An 18,547-nucleotide genomic window follows, 5' to 3' on the forward strand; every position below is an offset into this window, starting at 1 on the left:
TGGATAATTCCACTATTAGTTTGGTGATTTAAGGATTATATAAGGTTATAAAATGAGCTTATTAAATAAGCATGTCCACAACCGTGATTATAATCTTACCATAAAGTCAAATTTTGATCACAACAAAATCCTTCCCAGCAAAGCTAACACACACCTAAAAGTATATCGTATAAGATCTCAAACTCTCGACATATGATAGGTGAACCTGATACATTATCACCAAATTAATATTTTTTTTGTATAAACCCTTAGAATTCTTTCAGAAAAACCCACCACTATAGATATACTTGATTGTTTGAAATAATAGACACTCAAATTTATAGTCGATATATTTGACAACTGCTAAATGTTTGTAACGAGGTATACAACTTAGATCCTGGATTCTAGTATCATGTAACAAAACACGATCTCACAAAATTTAGGAAGAAGGGGAAGGGGAAACAAAAAAGAAAAACAGAAAGAAACATTGGAAACACAAAGCTCTAATAGTTTGGTATTTAGAGAGTGAATTACTTAAGCCACAGGTCTTACTTTTGGCTACGTATGTAGCATCCGAGTTTGATGTGAACTATGCAGTGCTTGAATGAAAAAATTAAGTTTACTTCATAAAGTTATTTGTGATTGTCTGTCTTCTGGAGCAACACACTGCCACAAAGAACGATATGCCGATATCTCGGATGCTTCGATCCCCATAGCAGAAAGATTGCGCCCGTACTCCTGAAACCAATGCGGTCAAAGAGGAAGCACCACATTAGAGAAGTTCAACTGGTGCAACATAAAGATGTACTAATCAAAGATTACAATAGTTCAGAGGGGAAAATTATAATTGACCAATTGACTATCCTCTGTATGATGACAGAACATGTTTCAAGTAAGTACTTCACAACAGCTGGTCTATGCTGAGGCTGAAACTTTGGATGGAAAATTGTTAACAACTGGAATGTACATGTGCTATTTTAGAATCTAATTGCTTAAAAAATGCATCACAAGATCATTACAAGAAAATGTTATTATCTTTACAGTTAGCAGTAGTTGTATGCCCATGTAGCACAAGTATGGCCAAGTTTGGTAGGTTTTGTCCATAGCACAAAGTATGCCCATGTAGCACCATGAGTAAAGGTTTTTTCCATAACTCTTTTTGGTAGTTGCTAACCTTTTACTTCAACCATACTATCAGTAGCACCATAACTTTTTCCATAATCATTTATTTCTAATTGCATTTCAACCATACTATCAGTCTCAAATGATTATGTTTTTAAGTTGTGTTTATCTAATTCTTAGAATTTATCTGAACTACACTCTCATCAATCAGAACAACGTAATAAGTTATTAATAAACCATGTTAAACTTCATACTGGTTAGGTCTAGTAAGTTTAATTAGTTTAAGCAAGCAAAAAATTCAAGGCTGACCTTTCTATAAGCTCACCATTATCAGAAGTCTTTCAAAAACTGGACACAACAAGAGGCCACTATGCATCTAGCCTCAATCTACCCTCTTACACTGGCCAGCATAAGATTAAATCATTTCCCATTCTTAGTCAAAGCAGCCATTCTACAGCTATAAACCTCAATCTAAAGTTACTTCTACCATGAGCCCCAGATTTATATTAGTTCATATCCTACTGGAGAAATATTAGTTTATATTACTGGAGGTTACTAAGCACATGTTCTGTCACCTGAACATCAAGAAATAACTGCATGCAGATCTTCTCTGTGTCAGAAATATTATTATCCATGGAATCAGAAGTTGCTCCAACTCGTCGTTGTGCACCTTGGCGTAACCTCAATAAAGAAGACTCTGTTTTCCTTGCCTATCATGCAAACCAATCAAGCATGATTTACTGATCTGGAGAGATGAGAACACAAAATACCCAAAAGGATAAAGGTCTTGACAACTTACCACGTTAACAGTATCAGCTGCTAGTTCATAGTAACGAGTAGTGATTTTTTCAGTCACGCCATGCAGAAGTTCATTCCGAGCATCTTTCATTAAAAGTTTAATATGCTCCCCATCAAGGAATGCCTGTATACAAAAGCTTACTCATGGTCATGAACCATTTGAATAGAAATGAAACAAAGCAGGAGATAATAAGATTCCAGCAAAACAAAATAAAATATTAAAATGTAATATGCATGTCAAAATTAACCAATAATCATCAAAGATAAATTTGCTGCTTTTTCTTGCATAAAAGGTCCAAATGCTTATTATGCTTATTTTCATGTTCTCTAGAACACCCATGACCCCACAATGTGCCTAAATATGAGAGCAAAAAACTGACAGAAAATTAGTGAGGATAATTTTCCATTATGAAGGACCTTTCTGTTAGCTCCAATCAAATTCCAGATCTCCCACTTACAAGGTGACCTATTGAGCATGACAAAAGCACAATTGACAAAGCACAAGTTTGAAAAAAATGATAAAGAAATCTGAAAAGTTAAAACAGATCTATAATAAAAAAGAATCACGAAGTTTGCTCTCCACCTAACTATAAAATCAGGCCAAAACAAGGTTCAAATGGTAATTGAAGTTGCAAAAGAAAATTAAAACTGACTTTATAAGAGCAAAACCTATAGGTCCAGGTCACCCTAAGGCTTACCAACTAGGATATACAAAGTTTGTTGGTCTTATGCCCTTAAAATGTTGTGTGTATGTTGTGTGTAATACTGTGATGCCTGTATCAGTCAATAGAGATTAGTGACACTGAGTTTGATATTTCAGCTAAACAGTATATATTTATTATTTTTTTCTCTCAATTATATACACTACTTAAAATGCTATCCATGTAGGCTTGTAGCAGGTACTGCCAGACCTTTCTTTGGAACAATATGCTCAAGTATGGAATGAGAAGGTAGAACAACCCCTTCAGCCATTCATGAAAGGAGTATATCAGGATTTTCTATTTTTAGAGACTCTCGAATCTATTTTTGCCTTTTTTTCAGTAGTTATTTATTATGAATCCATTCAATATCCAAGGTCCTACTAGGATCTATTAAGAATAATATTTAGAGAATTCTAAAAGTCATTCTCATAAGGATTTTGAGAAGTGATGAGGCTTTCAAAATAGAATATTTTTTTTCTCTCACAACCCTGTATATATGAATGCTATGTTGCTCTTGAGGCAAATGATTGATCTTATTTTTCTATTGAACAATAAAGTTTGATTCAAAGTTTTGAATCTTGAGACTGATACATATCAATCCCCCACTGGACTGGTACCACACCAGAAAACTGACCAAAGTGCCATCCAATACCAACCAGTAAAAACTGAGAATAAAATGATACGAAAATGGTGACAAAGAAGAGAAGAAATTTAAAAAACACAGGGAAAGAGATGCATCTAAGTTATCTTCTTTTACTGTTCCACATCCTCCTTTACACTTCTTCTTTCTTCTCCATCGTTATTCTTCTTAAAGAATAAACTAGTCCAACACTAAAGTTTCAGAACAGAAGCGCTAATTTACAGGTATCTAGGACAAATTCACAGGGTATTTTTCTATTCAATTTAGTCATGATTAGAGAAATGCATCCAGGATAGGGGGCAATGTTAATCTTCCTCCCATGATCACTTAATTCAAGTAATATCCTAGTGCGTAAACACAAAATTTCACTACCCTCCTTGCTCCTGCCTTAATATCTTCAGTGAAGACACCATAAAACCACATCTACTATGGCCAAAGCTGCTCCCGACTCAATTTAAAGGATTCGGTGAATCCCGTATGTGACACCTATTTTCATTAGTATCTATCAAAGAAAAGCAAGAAGCAGATACTGGAATATCCAAGATTTTACATTCATCTGGCAAAAAAAATATTCCTCAAAAATCAAACTAATGGTGAAGAAGATCTAAAAAGGAACTAAGTACAATTAAAAAAATATATCCTTAAGAAGCAAGATTGTGACCATATAGTTAAATGTTCTGTGCGCCTAATTGGGATATGGCAATTTCAATCCTGACTCACAGTGCCCCAGACAGAATGTTCCAATTAGGTTGGTTCGTTCGATTAGATTTAATTGGAGAATGGGATGGAATCAGAACATGATGTTTCAAAAAGTAGATCAGAGCAGAAGGAAACAGTATCAATTATCCTCACACCAAATCCACCCCATTGAGATATATATATATATATATATATATATATCCAACTGTCATGAACTTAGCTGGTTTTACCTAAGTCGTGCGGCACCTTTGCGTGTCCGTCCGCAAAGGCCAACCTCTCCGAAACCTCCTATGGTCCCTCAGGACGTACAAAAGAGAAAACGGATTAGAGAAAGCGCCTCACTCGGGATCCACAAACAATCATTTTAGTAAACACTTCATAGCCAATGCAAATTACAAATAGACTTTACAAGCTCTGAACGGTCGCACAACAAAGGGTTCAAATAGTCCACTACAGACCGAAAGAAAATGGGGCTGCTAAGCCTACTGCCAGCCCTTTACATGCTGTGCAAAGCATGAAAAATCCAAAAGACACGGACATACATAAGCATTACGTCGAACACCCCATTTACAATTTTGTCCGTGACATTCTCCCCCACTTATTCCTTCGACATTCTCGTTGAAGCCTTTGTCGACGTTGCAACTCCTTGCCTTTGCTGAGTCTTCAATCTTCTGCTCCAGCTGCAATGCGCCTCTTGGCTCCCAATTGCTCTCCACTGTTGTTGTTGAGTAGTCGAACTTTTAATCCGCCATGCTGCTTCAACTCGCCAATGACTCTGACTCTACCGTGGGGTTGGCTGAGTTATGTTGATCCTTGTTAGTTCCTGCGGATCTTTCAGATAAAGAAAAAAACCATCCTTAGTATGCGTCAGTCCCTCAAATGCCTCATGTCGCTTGAACTGGGTGGATATCTGTTGGAGCTTTAACGAGCATCACCTCGTAAACTTTTGAAGTTTTTTGGGTCATTCCTCCACAAAATTTGTCTATCGACTCTTCATTCACTTAGTTGTCACCAAGGATTGAAATATCATACCGTACCGGAGTTTCGATATTCGCTCAGTACAGTACAGTACTATATACCAAGCAGTATACCGTTCGGTATATATATATATATATATATATATATATATATATATATATATATATATATATAAGTAAAAAAAATTATATATTTATATATAAAAGTAAAAAAGAATTTTTTGGCAACATTGCCGAGGCGAAGCGACGTCGCCTTTACCCGCCTGGGGAGAAAGAGGCGACGTCGCATATTTATATAATATATATTATAATAAATATATTATATATAATATATATAATACCGCTCGGTACAGGTGGTATTATTTAAAATTGTAATCCTTAGTTGTCACTTCCAAGTAGGTTCGCATCACTTCCGCTTTCGATTGGCATTCTGTTGAGAAATGAAGCGGATAATCTACTCTCAATAGCATTGATCACCATTGGTGAGGATTTGACAACTATTATCTTCGATTTGGTTTCTTCGAAAGGACTTTGAACATGTGCAAAGCTCCTTTGCTTGATAGATAAGAGACTTAGGGTACTCGGTTTCGCCTGTTCTCTTAAGAGTTAAGGCAAAGTTACTTGACTTCGCCCGCCTCCTCGAGGATTGTACTCCATGCATCGAACTTGTTACTGGCCTTCACCTGCTCTTTGCTCACACTTCCGAAGCACTTGAAGTGTTTGCACTCCTTGCGTTAAGTTAGTTACTGTGATTCACCTTCCCAATGCCATCGAACTTCTGAAATGCAGGAAGGTTTCACCCCAACTTGGAGTAAGTCTCTAATGTTTTGGTCGCCTCTGGGATTGTACCGTCTTCTCCATCAACCCAACCGCCTACTCCACTAAGTAGCAAAGGTATAACACCGCGTACTACCTACTTCGTTCCTTGGTCGTGCACTCTTGCATCGACCCGAAGTCCTCCACTTTCGGCTATCTTGATGAGAAGCTCGTTGGCACTAGTCTTATGAAGTTCCCTGGCCTCTACCCTTCAGCCTTGTCTCGGTACTTGGAGTTTGCCTCTGCATTCTCCACCTCCTCGGACCCTTTCACGACCAAGCGCTCTCCCCCCATGAGAGCAAGGGATCGATGACTTCACGGAAGTCCCGCCTCTACAGTACTATGGCGCTGCCATGCCCATGGCCCTACTATTCGTCGCCTCGCATCTGCATCCCTTTCTTCGCAATCGGTCTTACGAAGTTCCCTGGCCTCTACCCTTTAGCCTTGTCTCGGTACTTGGAGTTTGCCTCTGCATTCTCCACCTCCTCGGACCCTTTCACGACTAAGCGCTCTCCCCCCATGAGAGCAAGGGATCGATGACTTCACGGAAGTCCCGCCTCTACGGTACTATGGTGCTGTCATGCCCCATGGCCCTACTATCCGTCGCCTCGCATCTGCATCCCTTTCTTCGCAATCGGTAGATCTGTCTCTGTGGCACTCTTCCGAGTCCGCCTCAATTCTAACCGATGTTTGGTTTTGGGTAGCTAAGTCCCTCTAGACTCGTCGTCGCCTCCTCGCCCCTTTTGACCCCCTGCTTCAACATCTCTGTGTTCTCCAAGCAGTTCCCCTTGGTCGATGGAAAGACAGACTGCAACTCCTATGCATGGCCTCTGCCATTATGTTATAGGGTTCGCACCGATTCTGTTCTCCTTAGCTTCCTTGGTAGCAATGTTCGCTTACTCGGCCTGGTCCTCTGACTTGCTGGGCTCCCTTAAGCGAATATGGGCTTTGGAGCAGTCCAACTCTCCAATCGCTCTGATCATACCTCTACATGATCAAGTCCCTCCCATGGGACTTACTGATACTTGCATTCGAACTTTTTGCTCAGTGGTACACAACCCTCATATGCTGATGACCAAGGCTTTCATCCGATGCAAAATTCGATGCACACACGGAAGACCCGCCTCTGCAGTACCATGGCTTTCACTCCTTGAATCCATAGCCCTTCTTGTAGTTGTGTTGTTTACCGAAGTGGAGCTCCCAATAGCTCCCGATCATACCTCCGTATGATATAGTCCCTCACGGGACTAGATTCGTGTGTATCGCATTGCCACAAACTATTCCACCACGATCCGTTGCACCATGTCGCCTCCTGGTAACATCTCCATTGCATTTTGATTCTTGTGGGATGAACTCGGATTGTGATCCCTCCATGTATGGCCTCTGCCAACACATCGCAAGGCCTCTTCCACTTTTAATTGTGTTCGCTCCTTTGGCAATCAACCTTCGTCCACCCGCTCTCGGGTCACACTTGGACGAAGCACCGCTCTAGGACAGTCCATCGTCTAGTAGCTCCCGAAGTCCACCGACTTCGCTGAAATTGGTGCACCATTGTTTGGATCTTGAGCCTCTGCCCCTACCAGCACAATCTCTGCTACGCACCGCATCCTTCATGACAACTTGAATGGCAACACTATAGCATATTCTTCAAGAATACACGCCTCCGTGTCCTCTTGCCTCGTGCCAAGGTCTTCTGAACCCAACTTCGCCTCTGTAAGTTGAGTCGCCTTAGTTCCTCGGTCAAATGTTTCTCTGAGGTAAGGTGTATGTGCCTTGAAGCTCCCTTCGTCTTTGGCACCATGCAGGATGAGCCCGCTCCATCATAATGAGGGACCCATGGAACGACATGATCCCGCTCTTGCCTCTGCAAGAGTTCATATCTTTGACCTCTATTCAAGGAAAGCTTTGTGCCTCCGCTCTATGTTTCATTTTCTATGCTAGCTCCTTTCATGCGGCTTGGGTACTTCGCCAAGTTACACCCAAAGTTGCTCCGCTCCTCGATTTGCATTGAGTTGATGATGGTCCTCACGCCCACCATTCCACGGGTCAGCCCTCCATTGAGTCTGATCTCCATATCGACTCCAAGTGTGCCTTCATTTGTGTTGCCTTGGATCGCTCCCCCACTTAATCTTGCAATGCATCCCCACAATGCATTACCTCAAGCAAGATCATACGACAACTCCTCGCCGCTCACTCGGTTCGTTGAGCTTTGTGAAGTTATTTTTGAGGTACTCCTCAACATGTGCGGTCCGTTGCATATGGTTCTCTCTCTTGTCACAGACAAAATTCTAAATAGGATATTTGATGTAATGCTTATGTATGTTTGTGTCTTTTTGTTTGTTCATGCTTTGCACAGCATGTGGAGGGACGGTCGAAGGCTTAATAACCCCATTTTAGTTAGGTTTGGTGGCTTTTTTAGGCTTGTAAATAAAGGTTGTGTCATGTGGACACTTATGAGAGATATTCAATTTGTAGTGGACCATTTTGATTCTTTGTCATTTAGAGCTTCTAAAGTCTGTTTGTAATTTGCATTAGCTATAAAGTGTTTTCGGAAATGTTTGCTCGTGGATCCCGAGTAAGGCGCTTTCTCTAACCCGTTTTCTCTTTTGCAGGTCCTAAGGGACCATGGGAGGTTTCAGGGAGGCTGACCTTTGCGGACGGACACGCAAGGGTGCCGCACGACGTAGGCAAAACCAACTAAGTCCGTGACACTCTGGAGAGTCGGGACTTATCCCTCCTAGATATCTATCTCGTTGAAGCAACTTCTCTCTTCGCTTCTTTCTCTTTGAAAGTTTCGGATACCATTATCCCCTTGGACTACTCCGCCTTGCTGAACAAACTGTGCATTGTTCTGCCTCTCGCAAACGCACTTGCTAGATTGCGATTCCACATCAATACAACCCCCGCTGCACCCCTCAAGGCCTAGCAACATGCTGAACTCGCTGAACACTTCAGCCTCCTACGGATGTATCCTTCTCATACTAAAAAGAAAGTTTCAATGCTCCATGGCGTCGAGTTTCGGTCGCCTTGGAATGGCCAGAAACACTCCATCGTTCGCATACAATCCTTTGCATGAGTATCAAATTCTTCGAGTCAGCAATTCCCCTCACCTTTGTAAACTTTGCACAACTTTTTCGGTCGCTGAACAACTCATTCCACCTTATATGGTCTCATCCTTTACCAAGCGCCTCGCTTGCCTTGAGCACCATCAAGTATGGTTGCCAATGTTGAGCCGTAGCTCAAACTCAGCCATCCTAACCTTTATGCGCTATGCATTCTTCCCAGCTTGCTTGTCCTAGTGGTGCCTCTTGCACGAAGGGTTAGCCATTCCTCTGAATGCTAATCTCAGATGCCTGCTCCTTTAAGCGACTCATTTTCCCTACATCTCCATGCACGTTTTCCCCCAAACGGTCGCACGTGCTGGTTGCCCTCAATGTAGCCCCGCTAGGTCCCCCACGTTTGCATACCAAGTGTTTCTATGAGTGCTTGTCTCGCTCTGATACCATCTGTCACGGACTTAGCTGGTTTTGCCTAAGTCATGCAGCACCCTTGCATGTCCATCCGCAAAGGTTAGCCTCCCCGAAACATCTTATGGTCCCTTAGGACCTACAAAAGAGAAAACGGGTTAGAGAAAGCGTCTCACTCGGGATCCACAAGCAATCATTTCAGTAAATACTTCATAGCCAATGCAAATTACAAACAGACTTTACAAGTTCTAAACGGTCGCACAACAAAAGGTCCAAGTGGTCCACTATAGACCGAAAGAAAATGAGGCTACTAAGCCTACTGCTAGCCCTTTACATGCTGTGTAAAGCATTAACAAATCAAAAGACATAGACATACATAAGCATTACGTCAAACACCCCATTTACAATTTTGACCGTGACACAATGTTGCCCTGCAACATGTCACCTCACATAAAACCTTCCCATGATTTCCTATAAATTATTTCCTCTATTATATTATAAACACATTAAGTATATATACCAATCATATTATATATATTATCATAATTTATTCACATTAATCAAGGTAGGGAAACTAATATATTCAGCTGTGTGGATTAGGATTGTATGTCTTGTAAACCAGATTAAGGACAAAGCAGGAGTTATAAGTAAAACCTGCCCCCCTTGTATGCATCCCTAGTGCCTGGTGCAATTCCAATAACAATGCTATTGCAAATTTACATGCTCAATGCTTTCTGATGATTCTACCCGGCATTAATTTTTTTAATAATATAAAGAGAAACAATGAAATTACAGACAAAAAGTTCAACAAATATTATTGTTTTGTTGAGTGTAATATCAGCATACACAAACAAAACACAAGCATATTAGTCTCCATCAGAAAGTTGTATATCAACAGAGTTGTATATGCATGTGTATTGCAATTGGCCATGCAAAGAGTATACATATGTATTGCAATTTTCTAATCACATAGAAGTACCAGAAATAATATTGAATAAAATATTAGGAAATTTTGTTAGAGACAATCTTTTATGCCACCAGACCAGAGGTTTCTCGCACATGAAAAGATTGAAGTGCCAACAGGACATGGCAACCAGTTTGAGTAACATAAGAAGAAGAAGAAGAAGAAATGATTACACACCTTTAGTGGCCTCAAGATCAGTGATACATATTGTGAAGGTATCACAGGAAGTTTATTAGTCAGCCTATATGTTGCAGTGACTCCTTTCAGCTGCCTTAAGTCCTACCAATGAAATAAATAAGGTGGGTTAGTATCAAACTAGCAATTGTGATTTACCAACAGATCAACTTGGAAAATCATTGTTAACAGTCCAGAAGTCTGAATATCACTACTTATAATCTTTTGCAAGAAATAATCAAATGAAATATATATCAAGCCAACAAAATGACTGCATGTTCAAGAATAGTATTGTGCTTTCTATATTATAAATTGTCTTATATTGCATGTGACATTTTCAAAAGGAAAAGGCATAATGTTTTTGAAGGGATTTTTTTACATTGACATCATACAATCGGCTGTGTAAATTGATTTGATTGAATATTTGCATTTAATAGATATTTTGGCTATAATTTGTACCACTAGAGCAAGATTAGACACCCTCCTTTTCCTTTTTGTTGTTCTTTTAGGCAAAAAAACCTGAAGAAGCTTACATCCTTGATATTATCAACAATTTTCAGACACCAATAAGACCACTACTTTGGATATTTTGAGAAATGATCTCCCTTATAAGAGTTAAATAATGCTAGATTCCTTATCGCAGGATAGATACCTTGATCAATAAATGATAAAATATTCTTAAGAAAACCTTCCTAGCATCTAAACTCATGTCATCCTTTTATCGCCACCATGTCATAGCTTCACATGTTAAATTTGGCTTCAAGAAGCTCCAGGTTGGATCATCTGCAGATCCCAAGTTAGACAAAGCAATGTCATCATGACATAGCATCGACAGATTACCTTTCGCCTTTGCTTTTTGAAAATATTACTGCATTAGCAATGTAATGTCCTTCCAGCCTTTTCTTACATCCATAATCTTTGAGAACCATTTAGAAATACAATCGGATAAATGGAATATGCCTTGTGTTATCATTTAGAAAGATTTTGGAAGTTCCTCTCTCTTATTGAAGTGCACGAACTAAATTTCAAGTTAGCCCCTTGTTACATATTGTGAACGCAAACAATGCTTCTCAACTCCTAAGAAGCCCATCAAATAAATACAAGGATATATAGTGTACACAGGCACTAAAACATACACAAACATGCACACATGGTAATGTGTATCTATGTATATATTATCATGTAACTGAATCAGGTACACACATAAACAGATAACTTAATACACCGGATTGCTTATTACCTATGTCCTTGGCTTTTACACACGTTTGATTGCCCAAATTTCCAAATTATCTAAGAGCATATAAGTTCATGTATTATGGCCTCTAGAGGATATCAGATACAAAAGCACAGTGATTGGTAGAGATTCAACACATTAATAACAATAGTATCTATTATGTGCAACAAGGACTTGTCATAGCAATAATCTCCTCCATTTGCAAATATTTTGATATGATTACTTATATGATTTACCTCCACAGATTTCTCAACTATAGCCTCAACCATTGTATCCATTATGGCAGGTAATAGATCCTCCAAATTTTTTCCAGCTTGCAATATGCTTTGTCTTACAAGATCAACTACTTCATCCGAGCATGACCCAAGAACTTGAATCACTTGTCCAAGAAAGACACCAGAAAGCTCGCTTCCCAGAAAAGTCACATCATGCATTACCTGCAAAAGAAGCACAATGTGAATACACATCTATAAAAAGATAAATTTTCCAATTAAACTTAAAAAATATAGCAGATATGAGATTATCCAACTCATAAAAGTGTTCACACCCTTTTTTTATTTTTTTATATATTAATGTACCAAAAATATGAATGATACAGTAATATATCACTTCAACATCAAAAAATTCTTAGCCATGATTATCCGTGTCACTTTCTGCAGGTTCTTGCCAAGGTCAACAACCACATGTTGCACTCTGTAGATGCATAGCTGGTGCAAATATAGTGGTGGAAAATGATTCTTTTGCAAGATAAGTGAGCTACTCTCTAGTGGATCCTCTAATGATGGCATTGATTGTGGTTGAACTACAATGCAAAGTGATGATGGAATGTTCAGATTTTGTGCTATGAGTGAACTGAGATTCCTCAATTTCTGTCCACAGGAACCTAATAAGTAGAGGACCAAACCATGTTAGCTCAAGCACTGAGCCACTTGACACAACAATTTTTTGGCAGGAGAGCAGAAGTACAGATGTAGGTTCTTTCTTGCCAAGAATTAAGCCACTAGAAAAAAGGGCTAGCAACAGATTTCATGTCAGTTCTCAAGAAGCATACATGGCCCACTGATGCAAGGATCTCAGTTCTACACTAATTTATACTATGTTAACCTGATTCCCTCACTATATGACTCAAATATAAGTAAATTTGATGATATAGTTGTACATGATCCGCATCTCTTTTATGCAAATTTTCTTTATATCCTGGTATTTTGCCCAGCCATCAACTCTCAAATGAAAGATCTAGATAAAATGCATATGGCAAGATCAAATATTGTTGAGGCACCAGACAAAGAATAAACTCCAAGATAACTGTCACCGTGCAAAGTTAAAACAATCCAAAATGATAGAGACCTAGACAACATCTTGCATGAGTTCATCTGAGAATTGAAACCTACAAACTCTGATATCCCATCAACTGATTTGTAGACCTTATTCAAATTAAAGTTGTGACTCCAATAAATTAATAATATACCCATTCTCCAAGAAGAATGAAGATTCCTTATCTAATGTCTAAATTCGAGGACCTTATATCCACTTTGACCTGAAGTAATGCCATATTGCTGCATATGAGCATGTCATCTTATTTTCCTGATTTCAAATTCAATTTTTGAATATCCAATCCCAAGTTTGAAGAGCATTAGCTAATTGAGAACCATCTCAAACTTCAGAAGAACACATATCAACATAGTTCTTCGGCGAACAAATTTTGGGTGTCCCCTTGCACTAATAGAGGTAAATGTGAGGGACAGGTCTATGTCCCAGAACACAATAGTTGGAAATGTAGATCTCTGAGAATCTACCTATCAAGATCCAATGTCAAGCAAAAAGCCATAAGTTACCACTAGAAGTTAATTATGCAAAATTTAGAAGACCTGTATCGATGAAAATTGTGAGAAGAAGAATTAAAATTGAAACATGGATTATATTTGTAGTCTTACATAAATAAAATCTTCTACTTGTGCAGAAATAGACCATTCAGAATTCTGCACAGGCCTTGAGCTAGCACTACGTGCTTTGCGAGCAGACAAACCATGAGATAGCCAAGACGAGTACCTGCTTGCATGCTCAAAAATATACATAAGAGGGAAAAAAAGAAGTGAAATCATATAGTCACATGGAACAGGCTAACCTTGAAACAAGTTGCAATGTTAAGCGTAGAAACTTGTCCGAGTGAGAAAGAATAAGAACATCATCACTCCAGCAAGATTTCAAGCTTTCCATCAATGTAATACTCTGCTTCATTGTCAACTTATGGGGTTTCCCTTGAATATCAACAGGGTTAATTGAAGAGGCCATAAGGGCAGAATCCAGTGCACCAGCAATTTCCTGAAATCTGATAGAAAGAAACCACTAAATATAAGCTAGGCCAAAGTTCTTTTTAAATCCCACAAACACAGGTACTCAGAAATCATGTTTAGGTACCTCAAGGAGAAATAGACACCAACATTCCACTGTCGTATGAAGTCCATATACACAACTTCTGAACGAAATTTAACTACAGCAGATCTAGATGGGCAGTAACCTAGCATATTACAAAGAAAATATGGTCAAATAGCATGAACAAAAAAAAGTTTGAAAAGGCTATTTTTTGAATAGTATGAAATAAAGGATGTGCTAGTTAAATTGCATATGAAGATATTTAAAATTTTAAAACAACATGAGGAAACTGAGACAAGCAAAAACTAAACATGATAGGATCTACAGAATAGCAAATCAGCTTAATGACTTGACTTAACGGCGTATACTTCAAAGAGTCCTTTTAACTCCAACCAAAATGGCAATGAACTTGAGAATTTCACAAAAAATGAATTATGAGAACTTATAACTCCAGGATGGAATCTGTACCCTCAAGAATGGCAAGAAAACCAAGGCTTGACTTGTAGTTCTTCAAAAATTCTGCTGGCCTTCCAGGAGAGAATGCCCCTGGTTTCCCCTTTTGAATAGCAATAAGGACCTCTTTAAGCACTGAATTGGCCAGGAAATCAAAAACATGGAAACCTGAATTTGCTGAAATCACAAAACAATATTGAATAAGATGATAAAACACTGAACTATAAATAAATTAAAATTATATTGCTTATATAACATGTCATGTAAAACCAAGGTTTGCCGTATAGCTCGGTACGGGCGACCTATACCGATCAGATAGGGGACTGGTGCAAGTAGTACATCAATACACCACCATGTACCATGTGTCGGTATGGCTCGATACAACTCAATATGTATCATACTAACAGCTGGTCGGTATGCCAGTACGGACTGATAAAGCGAACAATGTACAAAATTACTATAAATTAATTTCTTAAAAACCTGTTGAAGATATCTCCAGCAAAAATTTGCAATCCTTCTCAATGCATTGCATAATCTGCTGATAATCATGCTCAAGTTCATCTGAGGAAGCACCACCAACTGTTTGCAAGTGGTCATGAGGAATAATTTGCTGAATCAGGGGAGACACAATGGTTTTTCGGAAAAGCTCTTCGGCAGCTGAGGTGTTATCAATAGCAGCAAACGCACGCAAGCAATTGTAGATTGCCTTTGCATCTCGATTTTCCAGGCCATCCACAAAACAATTGCCTAAACTACCATCCAACATCAGTGTAGCATTTTGGATCCTCTTCTCCATGTTCTCAATGAAGGGGAGATTCTGTACTGCCATAATTTAAAGCAGAAGTAAGTGACTACATAACTTTCCACAGAAAATGATATGAACTATATCAATGTTGTCATAAGAAGACAACTAGGCAATCTCCAGCCTAGGCAGGCCAACCAACGACTGAAGTACCTAGATGGGACCTAGACAGCTATCTCAGGCTTGCTTTTTCTCATACGTGGCAGATCGTTAATTTATTAGCAAAAGTAAAATTTATCATTTTGAATTATCATAAATTAGTTGTTCTTCTTTATAAAAAAATTTCAAGTTCAATTATTTGCTTTACATAATACACGATAATCATCAACAACATTGAGTAGCCGAGTTTGTCAAATCATTTTTAGTATGCTTCTTTTTATCTATGGTACTAGACAATTATCTTAAAGGTAGAAATATGCTTTTAAATTTTGGTTCTACTTTTATTCATGCATCTTCAAAAGGATCTTTCAGCAAACACCTAGAAATGGAACATTCAAGCTAACATTAAACAAGTCTTAGGACTTCAATTGGAACAACCAATGTGAAACTATGGACAATAAGAACACCATCTTGTAAAACTTAATGCAACATAACTGAATATAACATATCATACGTCTCATGAGAAATTACGAATAACTAAAAATAGTTTCATTAATATTTATACTTATATATTTATTATTCTTGAGAGGATAATAAAATATACATCAGAACAAACAACATTCTATATGTTTACATCCATCTCTTATAACTTAGCTAACAAGCTATCAATCTTACAACTCAACCAAGAAACATTCATCTTATGAGCAAACAGCAAACAACAACATCACCTAAATGGTGTAGAAGAAAACATTAGCACAAACATTCTTCATAGCCAATTTCCAATTTGAAATAATGAATATACCAGTATCTGCAGATATATTATTAGTACTCTCAGTAATGATTGACATTCTTACATTTTCTACTGGTTTGTAAATTTTGTCATGTTTTAAGTTTCTTAAAAGTTGTGCTTTTCTATTTTATCAATATTCATTTACCATCAAGCAGATAAAAAATTTGCAACAACTTCTACTCCCTATGCTAAAAACACCATTAAAGTTAAGCACATATTGAAAAGATAAACAAAATCAACAATATGAAACTAAATTGAAAGACTATGTAACCTTTGCATGACTAGTGTAAAATTTAAGCCGATTCATCTCACTGGCAATTCTTTCCAAGAGAATGCTTTGATCCTCTCTAAGATTTGACCCAATTTCGACATTCTGTATGGAATTAGCATTGGTTAAGGAACCTTTCTCACTAGACACTGTGTCTGGACTTGACTGATTAGAGTGAGTAGTTGGTAATTCCTTGATAAGTTTCTCAACCTGCAAAAGAGAATACTTGATATTTCATTCATACTCTCAAACAAGAGAACATGGTAAAAGTTCACAAAACACTGAAATTCCATACTATAATCAAACAACAAGAATAGACATCTCATGGAAGCAGTATGCAGAGACAACATAGTCCATGCAGAAAAGAAATTACATGATAGCAAAACTTGAATGAAAATTCAGTAGTACAGTTACAGGCTAGGAACAAGGTACTCAGTGAAAAACAGGTTACAAGATCTTCAGAAATGAAAGCAGATAATTATTCTGATCCTTATTGGCGAGGCTCAAACCAAAGACCACTGGCAAAAGTTTAGGCGGACACAACTACAGAATGATAAATAGTCCACAACCAGAGCTCTGAAATACTATAAGACAGATCAAACAGAGTTCAATAAGGTGTCCTCACACTGATCTACAACTGGTCCACCAGGAAATCACTCTCAAGAATGCATAGGAATTTACTTATATTGACATGTAAAAATGCAACAGTGTGTCAAGGGCAGCCGAAATATAGAATTTTGATCAATTACATAGGATCAACGTCAGAGTTCAATCAGGCTTTAATGTCTATAAAAATAATCTTGACATACAACCTATTCTAAAATCTGCACTATAACGTTAATCCTGTCAGATAATTCAAATGTACAAATAGACAATTCAAAGATTACCCAGAAGACGATATCGACAGTAACAAGAACAAGGTAGAAAGGCTCGAGTTCAGGGTCACCTTGGAGACCACGTGGAAGGTGTCAAGAAGCAGCTGGAGGATCTCCCTTGCAGCCGACGCCTCAGACCGCTGGCGAAGGCCGCTGCGGATGGCGACGAGGGCGGCGTCCACGACGGCACGGAAAGAAGCTACCTTATCGCGGAATTCGACGAGCGGGGCGCGCATGCGGCCGGCAGCCGCGTCGACGTCGACGAGGCGGGTGCTGAGGCCGACGAAGTCGGCGTAGTCGCGGTTAATGAGGTCGACGAGCTCGGCCTTGAGGTCGGCGAGGTGGGATCGGAGCTCCGCGGCAAGGCTCTCGAGGGGGACGAAGGAGCGGAGGTCGGCGACGTAGGACTCGGGTACGAAGTCGGGGCGGAGGAAGGAGGAGGACTTGAACCAGGGGGGTTTCGCGTCGATGGGGTCGCCGAAGAGGTCCGTCGCCGGGGATCGTGGCGTCACAAGGTCCGTCATGGTTGGGCTTCGAAGACCTCTCTCGCTGGTCTGGATCTGGATCTGCGCGATTTGGTTTGGGGGACAGGAAGAAGAGGGGAACGGGCGATCAAACGAGTTGTACCGTCTCAATGTACCCGGATCCGATCCAGGAACCGGATCCGTTAAAGAAGAAGATGACGTGGATTTTATTTTCTTTATGTGGGTTTATGCGTTTGAAAATACCGTTTTTATTTTATAAAAATAATAATAGACGCTGGTTAGATTTCATATATCGTTGATAAAAAATAATAATTATATCATTTCCTCATAAGGGTTATACATTTATATTGTTGATAAAATCTCAATTAATATCATCTACAATAAAAAGTGACTAAGTTGTATTTTAATTTTTTTTTCAAAATAAACATATTACATACGAGGAGATATTTTGGATACATCATATGCTTCAAATACTTTATTATTTTAAATAAATGTAGCATGTATAATGAAAACATGATGGATGCATAAAAATACTTCGAAATATATTACCAGTACCAAGCGCTTCATATATTTTTAAGTCTTGGATAACATCTTGCATGCAAATTAAACATTTTTGGGTGTGTCGAGTACTTTGGATGCATTTTATTCGGAACAAATCTATCACACACAAACAAATATTTTGGTGTGTTTTAGATGATTTTTTTATAAGGTACTTTGGGGTGTGTTAGATGTTTCAAATGCATTTGTACTCTAGGCAAATGCATCATGCACAGAAGGAATACTTTGAGATGGATTAGGCATTTTACATGCTTTTCTATCCTAGGTAAATAT

The 18,547-nt window shown here is 38.7% G+C and overlaps 1 protein-coding gene across 2 annotated transcripts; it reads right to left on the minus strand.

Moving 5' to 3' along the window:
* Window positions 1–306: 306 nt before the first annotated feature.
* Window positions 307–17,824, minus strand: LOC103972839 (conserved oligomeric Golgi complex subunit 2). Of its 2 annotated transcripts, XM_009387214.3 has the most exons (12): window positions 17,303–17,824; window positions 16,360–16,566; window positions 14,878–15,214; window positions 14,413–14,574; window positions 13,990–14,089; window positions 13,697–13,900; window positions 13,506–13,620; window positions 11,808–12,008; window positions 10,341–10,442; window positions 1,901–2,023; window positions 1,677–1,811; window positions 307–717 (listed from the first exon to the last, which is right to left on the minus strand). In XM_009387214.3, exons 1-12 carry the CDS (start codon window positions 17,753–17,755, stop codon window positions 604–606), a joined length of 2,253 nt encoding a protein of 750 aa, XP_009385489.2. In that variant the 5' UTR covers window positions 17,756–17,824; the 3' UTR covers window positions 307–603. The 2 variants fall into 2 exon arrangements, with proteins under 2 accessions (XP_009385489.2, XP_064943702.1); XM_065087630.1 differs by lacking the exon at window positions 10,341–10,442.
* Window positions 17,825–18,547: the final 723 nt, after the last annotated feature.

This window comes from Musa acuminata, chromosome BXJ1-2 (genome assembly GCF_036884655.1).
Source record: "Musa acuminata AAA Group cultivar baxijiao chromosome BXJ1-2, Cavendish_Baxijiao_AAA, whole genome shotgun sequence".
Classification (NCBI taxonomy): Eukaryota; Viridiplantae; Streptophyta; class Magnoliopsida; order Zingiberales; family Musaceae; genus Musa; species Musa acuminata.